The sequence below is a fragment of the Carlito syrichta genome, unplaced genomic scaffold (assembly GCF_000164805.1).
Source record: "Carlito syrichta isolate Samal-C Ts95f unplaced genomic scaffold, Tarsius_syrichta-2.0.1 Scaffold317439, whole genome shotgun sequence".
NCBI classification, from domain to species: Eukaryota; Metazoa; Chordata; class Mammalia; order Primates; family Tarsiidae; genus Carlito; species Carlito syrichta.
The window spans coordinates 43583-53807 of NW_007261535.1; the positions used below are offsets into that span (position 1 = coordinate 43583).

The window sequence follows — 10225 nt, forward strand, 5'->3', positions numbered from 1 at the left end:
AAAAAAAAAAAAGGGAGGGGGTCTGGGTTGCTGAGACCAGAAATTTAGAGAAGAGCTAATGTCAAGTTGATGTTATTTACAAAGAAGCAAGTTAGAAATTATTTCTCTCTTTCTTTTTTTTTTTTGAGTTAGAGTCTTACTCTGTCACCCAGGCTGGAGTGCAGTATACACTCATGGCCACCCTGGGCTCCGGTGATCCTTCTACCACAGCCTTCCAAGTAGCCAGAACTACTGGTGCGCACTACCATGCCCAGCTAATTTTTTATTTATTGTAGAGATGAGGTCTCCCCAAGTTGCCTAGGCTGATCTCGAACCTGTGAGCTCAGGCAGCCACTCACCTCGGCTTCCCAAAGTGCTGGGATTACATGCTGAGCCATGTTCTTTTTTATTTTTTATTTTTTTGAGTTGGAGTCTCACTCTGTCACTGAGGCTGGAGTGCAGTGACACATTCCTGGCCACCACAGCCTCGACCTGCGGGGCTCAGGTGATCCTTAAGTCTCAGCCTTCCAAGTAGCTGGAACTATTGGCGCGTGCTACCACACTCAGCTAATTTTTTTATTTATTGTAGAGATGAGGTTTCACCAAGTTGCCCAGGCTGGTCTTGAACCTGTGGGCTCAGGCAGTCCTCTCACCTTGACCTCCCAAAGTGCCGGGATTATAGGCTTGAACCACTGTGCCTAGCCTGCGCGTATATTTTTAAATTCCCGAACTGCTGGCTGGAATTGTATTTAAAAATAAAAATACACGTGCTCACATGCTAATGTGGGTTCACATGCTTACACATGCTTACATGCTCACACATGCTAATGTGAGTTCATGTGCTTACACATGCACATGCTCACACACACTAATGTGAGTTCACATGCTTACATATGCTAATGGACTCATGTACTCACAGAGACACATGCATGCTCACAAGCACTCACATGCTTACATGTTCACAGGAGCTCATGCTAACGTGAGCTTACATGCTTATACATACTAATGGGCTCACATGTTCACATACTCAGATACGCTCGCACATGCTCACACTAGCTCACATGGGCTCTCGTACTGACACACTCAGACACACTCATGTGTTCACACAAGCCATTCTTACACTGCTCACACATGCTAACGTATTCACACACTCACATACACGTGGGTACCATGCAGAGAGGGCTTTCTCAGGCTGGATGTGTGGGCTGTGCTGGCGTGTGAGTGGCAGCATTTTTTGGCATCTCTGCTCATTCCCTTGATTTCTGCTGGGACTGCTGTGACCTTTCCAGCATGCAGCATGCCGTGTCACTCATAGTGTGGCGTGTTGCCATTCGGCATGCTGCTACGTTTCCTTGGACATGCAGCTTAGGACAGCAGCCGAGCTCCCACGTTGTGTGCCCAGAAAAGTGGGGGGGGCAGGACTGACAGGAGCCTTGGGAGTGGAGACCAGCTCTGGCCATGGGCCTAGAGGCTGAGGGGCGAGGTCTGCCGTGCCTCCTTCAGAGGGTGTAGACTGTTTCTGTTTACATTCGTTTCCTTGACTTGTTTTGCTGTGAAATATTTCATATGCACAGAGTGTGTGCACAGGCGTAGAGTTGACTGAGGGATACAACGCTTGCTGACATGCCTTCTGTCCAGTTAGGGAAAGGAGCATCTGCCTTTGCAGTCTCATGTGCACAAGTCACATGTAGGCATTTCAGGATGGAGGACCCCTGTCCCACCCTCCTGGCAGTCTCCAACTCCTCATTGCCTCCAGGCTGAGTCCATGTGTGGAGGGTCCCTCACATGATGACTGATCCTGTTTGTTTATGCTGTGAGAGTCCCAGTTTGCATGCATTCAATGGTGGAGTTCCACTTAGAAGCAGAAGGCCTTTCAGTCTTAAAACCAGAAGTTCCTTATTTTTCCTTCTATTTTCTGGGAGAATTTTTTTCTTTTTTGTTATTGATATCATTTTTTTAGAGATAAGTTTCTCTCTGTCGCCCAGACTGGAGTGCATCGGCACAATCACAACTCACTGCAGCCTTGACCTCCTGGGCTCAGGCGATCCTCCTACCTCAACCTCCCTAGTAGCTGGGACCACAGGCACTCGACACCACACCTGGCTAATTTTTTCTTTTTCTGTTTTGTGGAGACGAGGTCTCTCTGTGCTGCCCATGTTGGTCTCAAACTCCTGGACTCAAGCTATCCTTCTGCCTCGGCCTCCCCACATGTTAGGGTTACAGCCTGAGCCACCACATCCAACCTCTGCTTTTATTCTTTTTTTTACTCCCCTGGAGAACTCTCACATAAGGTTTCTTTCATGAAGAAAGTAACAGGTGCTGACAGTCACGAGAGTAAAAGGTGAAGCCTCCTCCCCATCCTGGCAGCTCGATGTGTCCTCACTCTTCTCATGCAGACGGAAGTTCGTGTCAGAACAGACTGGGGTTCCGGTGTGCCTGCCACTCTTCTTGCCAGCGTTTGTTGGACATCTGTCCCTGCACAAATTCAGACAAATGCTGCTTTCTGGAGCCATCATCCCCTTGCCCTGGCCCGGGGTCAAGACAGCGCTCCAAGGGTCCTGGCTCCGTGCCCCCAGGCATGGCCTGCGGGTGCCGACCTGTCACCTCAGGGACTTGCCGGCTGCTTCTCATCGTCTGCTCTTTTTCCCTTACCGTTGTCAGTGGGGAAAGGTCTCTGTCGACAGTGGGCTCGTAGGTGAGGTCCTCAAAACGTGTGAACACAGAGAAGAGCAGAATGACACACCCATTGAGTCACCACTCAAGTGCATTTTTTAGGTTAACAGGTTGCTAGAATGCTGTGGCTTATACTGTGAGTCCTTTTCTGGACTTGCACACCTTTTACAATGTGCCTTTGCTTTTATTATTTATTTATTTATTTTATTTTTTTTGAGTTGGAGTTTCACTCTGTCGCCCAGACTGGAGTGCAGTGGCTACTCCCGGCCACCGCAGCCTTGACCTGCTGGGCTCCTGCGATCCTTCCGCCTCAGCCTTCCGAGTAACTGGAACTACAAGTGCGCACTACCAAGCCCAGCTAATTTTTGATTTATTGTAGAGATGAGGTCTCGCCAAGTTGCCCAGGCGGGTCACGAACGTGCCTTTGCTTTTAAATGGCACGAGCAGTGTTGAATACATCCAAATACTGTGACAGTTGAATGGAGAGAGGCCAACAGTGATTTAGGTCTCTCTTCGGGTGTGTGGCTGCGTGGTCTTTTCGTTTTAAAGCACTCTGAAGCTCTGGGATTCTGAACCCCAAGTAGAATAACATTTCCCAATCTCTTTGACTTGTATGTGGGCTGTTAAATACTTTTAGGAACTTAAACTTTTTTGACTGGGCCCAATGACTCACGCCTGTAATCCCAGCATTTTGGGAGGCCAGGATAAGAGAGTTGCTTGAGCCCTGGAATTCTAGTCCAGCCTGAGTAACATAGCTTGACCTTGTCTCGACAAAAAAGTAAAAAAAATAAGCCGGACGTGGTGACTCATGTCTGTAGTCTCAGCTACTTGGGAGGCTGAGGAGGGAGGATTGGCTGAGCCCTGAAGGTTGAAGCTGTGGAAAGCCATGATGGTGCTACTGCACTCCGGCCTGGGAGACAGAATGAGATCCCAAGTAAGAAGGAAAAAAAATATATCATTTTTGCATTTGGCCAGAGAAACAATTTTTTTTTTTAGATCAGAAAATATAGTTTATTTAGAAAGTAAATTAGAGAGAGAGAGAGAGAGAGAGAAGATTCCCCTCCTTGAGGTTAGGGAGGGGCCAGAGCCCAGAGAAGCAGTTTTAAGTGTGATTGTTTCATGTTTACTTTGAGTTTGTGTATTATTACGTCATATGGAGTTGGTTTTAATGTAAGCTTAAATGTTTGTAATATTTACAGGTAAAAATGTGTTTTCTTCCAAAATGCTAAGTTTCTATTAATTTACATTATATAAGGCAAAGCATGACTTGTCGATAGAAATGTTCAGATGAAATATCATGTTATAAGCTGGGCTCGGTGGCTCAGCCTGTAATCCCAGCACTTTGGGAGGCTGAGATGAGTGAATTGCCTGAGCCCCGGGTTCGAGACCCGCCTGGGCAACTTGGTGAGACCTCATCTCTACAATAAATCAAAAAATTAGCCGGGTGTGGTAGCGCGCGCCTGTAGTTCGAGCTACTTGGAAGGCTGAGGCGAAAGGATTGCCGGAGCCCAGCAGGCGAGGCTGCAGTGGCCGGGAACGGCCACTGCACTCCAATCTGAGCGACAGAGTGAGACTCTAACTCAAAAAAAAAAGAAATATAATGTTATGATGGAAGATCTGTTGAGAATGATTTTAAATCCAGTCCAACTACATGCCAACCCATTGAAAATGCTTTTTTTTTTGTTTTTGAGCTGGAGTTTCACACTCAACCCAGGCTAGAGTGCAGTAGCACCATCACAACTCTACACAGCCTCAAACTTCTGGATTCAGCTGTTCCTCCCACCTCAGCCTCCCAAGTAGCTGTGACTACAGGCACGCATCAGCATGCCTGGCTAATGTTTGAAATTTTTGTGTAGAGATGGGGTTCTTGCTGTGTTATCTGGACTGGTTTCAAACTCCCAGGTTCCAGCCGTCCTCCTGCCTTGGCCTCCTAAAGTGCTGGGATTACTGGCAATGAGCCACTCCTCCCCAGTCAAAACTGTTTTAATAGACCATATTTGTTTTTGAACCACATGTACATATTAGTTATTCAAAAGCATAAGTTTAAAAAGTGATTCACTCACTAATTGAATTTAAAGCGCAGATGCCGCCAGACATGGTGGCGCATGCCTGTCATCCCAGCACTTTGGGAGGCAGAAGTGAGAGGATTGCCTGAGCTCAGGGGTTTGAGACCAGCCTGGGCAACTTGGTGAGACCTTGTCTCTACAATAAATCAAAAATTAGCTGGGTGTGGTGGCACATGCCTGTAGTTTCAGCTACTTGGAAGGTTGAGGCAGAAGGGTCCCCTGAGCCCAGCAGGTCGAGGCTGTGGTGGCTGTGAGCATGCCGCTGCCCTCCATCCTTGGTGACAGAGTGAGACTCCAGCTCAAAAAAAAAAGAAAAGGAAAGAAAAAGTGTAGATGTCTCATGTTCTGCATGGAACAGTCAAGTTCAGTGGTTTCCTTAATGGTCCTGTTGTGCTGTTGCTGAGGATGACAGTTTTTGATTGTTATTTGTGAACAAAATATAAAAGCCCCATTTAAGACCAGAAATACCTCGCAGTGGTCTGTGAGAACTTTGTGAAGAGAAATGCAGGTTTACGGGGGGGGGGGCAGCTGGGCACCTCTGGATACTTCTGACTGCTGCTGTGCTTCTTGCTGGTTCTGTTTCAATGGGAGTATTTTCTGAGTCATAGTGAAATTAGCATCTAGTATGCTTGCGTGGAGTGGCCTATATATAGCCTGGGCTGTTGCCTCGGCTGTGATCCCAGACCCGCTGGGCATCATGTACCCCCCACCGGCCTGCAGAGCTCTGGGGCTTTGCTGTTTCACGGGGAAAACTGACATTCAGACAGTTGATATGTGTGAGCTCTTTACAGAGTGACTGTAGCTGGGGCAGACCCTTGCGGGAGTTCTGTCTTGCGGTAGTCCCCAGTCGGCTGCATCCCAGACACGTGGGGCCGGCCTCTCTAAAGCTCCTGTGGCGCGACCCCAAGCCACGCAGCCAGACCGCCGTTCTGGCCTCTCCAGACTCCAGCCCCGCCACTCCCCACTCCATGCCCGTGAGCATTTGACTGGCAGGCACGTGTCATGCCCTGAGGAACACCGCTGCCTCCTGCTGCCGCCCTCATGCCGTGTGGCCCTCTCTGACCTGCCTTTTGTCTCCGTAGGGAACTGTACCTGGGGGATGAACTGTCGGTTCATACACCCAGGTGTGAATGACAAGGGGAACTACTCCCTGATCACCAAAGCCGAGCCCTTCCCGCCCAACGGTGCCCCGCCACTCGGACCTCACCCGCTGATGCCTGCCAACCCGTGGGTGCGTGCCGCCTCCTCGCTCGTGGGTCTGCCATCGGCCCCTGTCCAAACTTGGGCTTAAGACGGTGAACACACCTCCTCGAAGGGTGTCCGTGCCTGGGGGAGGCCCATGCTGTGCCCTGGGAGAGCCACCCTGGGCTGCTTCTGTTGTCTTGTGTGGACGTAGGCCTGGACTTCGTGGGGATGGAGTAGGCTGGGCCAGAGTGTAGTGATGTTTTTCTCCCCCTTTCTCTGAGGACTTTCAGGTTTTACTTGCTTTCTCAACTTCTCCCTTCTCACTTTTTGATAGGGCGGGCCAATAGTTGATGAAATTTTGCCTCCACCCCCTCCAGAGCCCCCAGCAGAGAGTGCCTGGGAACGAGGACTCCGGCATGCGAAGGAGGTAACGATTTAGAAAACCTTACAGGAAACATGCTGCGGGGGCCTTGCAAAACCAGCATCTCTCCTGCCCAGAGATAGCCAGACACTCGGGCAGCCTTGGGAGCCAGGACTCTGTGTCTGGGGATCCTTTAAGAGGTGAACAGAGGGAAGCAGTGTCCCGCTGTCTCTTGGAAGCAGCTAGGTCATGGGCAAACTCCAGTGGACCAGGGATGCCGAGTGCAGGGTACAGACTCCCAGCTCTCTGGCTGGGTCAGCACCGGGCCATGCCCTCAGGTTCCACCCAGGAACATGGTGTGTAGTCTCTAGCCACTCAGAGGCACCTCCCACATCTAAGGAGGCAGCCACGCTATGCCCCCAGGCCCCGCACCCCATGCTGGGTCCTCAGCATCCACTCTCGCTTAAGAGGCCGTGGTGCCCTCTAGGGCTCCCCTCACTGCCCACTCCCTCCTCCAGGCCTTCTCTGACCCTGGTGTCCGGGCTTAAGATCTAGAGGCCAGTGTCTGCTGGCACCCAGCCCTGCTTACTCAGCCCCAAGTCAGACAGGCAGCACACTTCCCCTTCCCTCGGACTCCAGTCTCCCCCAGGCCACTTGTCACCTCACCCAGTTCTGTTTGAGGCTCTCTGATCCTATTCCAAGAGAAACTGTAGGGAGGGGTGGGCTCCATCCTGCCTCCCTCCATGCTCGGACAGTTCCTGGTGCTACTGGGACAGACTGCCCAAGGTACCTGGACTCTGTCCCCTGCCCTGGCACACAGCAACAGCTATGCCTTCTGCAGTGCTCTGTTCCCCACCCATACACATAGTGGCTATGCCTTCTGCAAGGCTCTGTCCCTGACTCTCGGACGGCATCGTGCCTTCTGCAGGGCCACTCAAGTCACGTTGTGTGGGTTCCCCTGTGCCTCCTGACAGCAACGCTGGGTGTTCTGACTCCATGTTGACTTTTTCTTCTTACAATGCTAGGTTTTAAAAAAAGCAACCATTCGAAAAGAGCAGGAGCCGGATTTTGAAGAAAAAAGATTTACGGTGACCATTGGTGAAGATGAACGGGAATTTGACAAAGAAAATGAAGTTTTCCGAGATTGGAATTCTCGGATCCCAAGAGATGTCAGAGACACAGCGTAAGGACTGACCCTGCCTCTCCCTGCCCCTCTGAGAGTATAGAAGTGCCTCTGTGTGAGGCCTGTCCTGGGGAGAGCCACCTCAGGCTGGTCCCAGGTGGGGCTAATGCCCACCCGCTCCTGCCCAGGTCACAGCACTCTGAGCTCATGCAGGTGGTCCCCGCTGTCAGCATGTCTTGGGTTTGGCTTCTGTGCAGGAAGCATTGTGGCTCCCATGAGCTCTGGGATTTCTGTAGCCATCCCTGAAGCTCCAGGAACCCCTCACACTGTGCCTCCCTTCCTTTCCCCATTCCCCAGGAGCTGGGAGATGTGTGGCATTTGTCATGCTGTCAGGAGCCTGCAACTGCTGCCCGCACAGCCCTCTGCAACATGCATGTTGTTGGCCTTGCATCTCTTCCCAGTGTTGCATGCTACCCTTCCAAATGCTCACAGCAGGGCTGGGCTGGATGAGGGTCAGGTCCTCGGGGCCATGAGGCCCACAAGTGCTGCTTTCTGCCCACCCAGCCCAGGCAGGACTCACCTCAAAGGGGTGGAAATGGCCGAGTGTCTGTAAGAGTCGTGTGGTGGGCCCAGGCTGCGAGAGCTGAGCCAAGGTCCTGCCGGTGTCCCATTTGGCTCTGGCTTTGTGCCAGGTGTCACAGCAGCAGGTCGTCCATCATGCTGCTGTTGAGAGTTGTTTTGCTGATTTCTGTCTGGCATAGTCAGGGCAGCACGCAGGCTCACGTTCCGGATGGGCCCTGTCGTCGCGGCCTGCAAGGCTCTCAGGCCTACTGTTGTGGGCAGGCGCACAGGGCTCGCCATTGCAGGCAGATGGGTGGATGGGCCCAGTGTCCATCCCTGCTCGACAGAGACCCCCTCAGAGGTGTAGGGATTGGAGGTTTCCAGACATGGAAAGACCTGTGTGGACGGTGTCAGGTCACGGAAAGGAACATTGGGGTCAGAGCCGAGTCCAGGCTCTGGTGTGCAGCATCGCTGTGGTGCAGATGCTCTCTGAAATGCAGGTGGCGACATTGTCCTTCCTCCCTGGAAGGGACAGGAGCCTGGTGGCCAGTGTGTGTGGGACTCTGGGAGCACAGTGCTCTCCAGATGCACCGGACTCAAATTGAGGGTTTGGGGAGTGTCAGGACCCTTGGATTGATGCTGGATGCCACTTCCGGCCCTCCTGATAGGAACAGGGAGGGGCCTGAGGAGTATGCCAGGTTGGACACGTTTCCATGGGGCTTGGATCTTGTGGTGCGCCCCCCCCCCCCACGTGCATGCTTGACACAGGAAGAGTCTCTCATCCTGCACAAGTGTTTGGTGCTTGTGATAGGAGCTATCTGTGTTGCAGATAGGGCTGAGGACATGCTGGGCCTGGGGAGCTGGATTCACAGTCCAGGCAGTGAGTGGTCCTGGTGTGAGCTTCTGGCGGGATGGGCAGGAAAATGGGCAGAGTGAGTCTCTCCTACCCAGCTTTGTGAGTCCCTCTGGTGCCCTCCCTAGGCTTGCCTCACCTGGAGTGGGCTGTATCTGTGTGCGGAGGCAGTGGTTCAGGTGGGTAGGAGCCGAGGCTTCAGGGCCTCCGGGAACATGCAGGGACCACGTTGGCCGCCCTTGTGTGTGGGTTCCTGCTAAATTACAGATACTGCCTGGCTGCTCCCTCAGTCAGGCGGGGGCCAAGATCAGGGCCGAGTTTCTGCTCACTGGGGGGGGGGAACGTCTCTGGACTGAAGGCTGTGGCTCTTTGCAGGTGGTCCCTGGAGCAGCTGCATCTGTGCCCCCAGCAGCTTGTTAGAAATGCAGGTTCCTAGGCCCAGCCTCAGACCCAGAGTCAGGAATTCTAGGGAGCATGGAGACCAGCAGTCTGTTTTAACAGGCTCTCCAGGTAATCCTAGCTCATGTGAAAGCTGGAACCACTGATCTCAAGGAATTCCAGGGTACATACCCCCTTTATTTTTCCCCCTGTGTCTCAATGTTGCCCAGGCTGGTATCAAGCGATCCCCCTACCTCAGCCTCCTGAGCAGCTGGACTGTGGTGCCCCCAGTGTTGAGTTTGGAGGACAGCAGCATGGAGCACCTTTTCTGCAGATACCTTTAGGCGCCTGGCTGCTAGGGCCCTGGGGTGGGCTGGGCCCTTCAATGCAGTCCCCGCGGAATGCAGTGCCTGTCCCAGCACTTTGGGGAGGCCCTCTGAAATGTGGTGTCAAGGACGGGAGCATAGTTCTTTCTTCATGTCTCCTAGAATTAAACAATTCACCTGGTAAGATCACTTAGTAAGAAGAATGCTTTGCTGGACACACACACCCTGGTCAGCTTTTGGGGCTGCTTTTCTACCACCTCAAGCCCTCTATTCAGCATCGCCTGACCTGTGAGTCCTTTTTTATGCAAGATGTTAAGAAATGTTATCTTGGACCAGGAGTGGTGGCTCATGCCCGTCATCCCAGCACTTTGGGAGGCCGAGGTGGGAGGATTGTCTGAGTCCAGGAGTTTAAGACCAGACTGGACTGGGCGCAGTTGCCCAAGTCTGCAATTCCAGCACTTTGGGAGGCTGAGGTGAGAGTATCGCCTAAGTCCATGGGTTCAGTGCCAGCCTGGGCAACTTGGGGAGACCTCATCTCTAGAATAAACCGAAAAATTAGCCAGGCATGGTAGCCCGCGCCTGTAGTTCTGGCTACTTGAAAGGCTGAGGCAGAAGGATTGCCTGAGCCCAGTAGGTCAACACTGGGGTGGCCGCGAGTATGCATGCCACTGCACTTCAGCCTGGGCGATGGAGTGAGACTCCAACTCAAAAAAAAAAAAA

General features: G+C 52.2%; 1 protein-coding gene across 1 annotated transcript in view; it reads left to right on the forward strand.

Moving 5' to 3' along the window:
- The window catches only part of ZC3H18 (zinc finger CCCH-type containing 18), a 65450-nt gene that overhangs the window by 27480 nt on the left and 27745 nt on the right, over positions 1 to 10225 (forward strand). The window contains exons 5-7 of the mRNA XM_021707406.1: positions 5801 to 5949; positions 6238 to 6330; positions 7290 to 7447. Of these exons, the coding sequence (XP_021563081.1) occupies positions 5801 to 5949; positions 6238 to 6330; positions 7290 to 7447 (400 nt within the window). The remainder of the gene's footprint in view (positions 1 to 5800; positions 5950 to 6237; positions 6331 to 7289; positions 7448 to 10225) is intronic.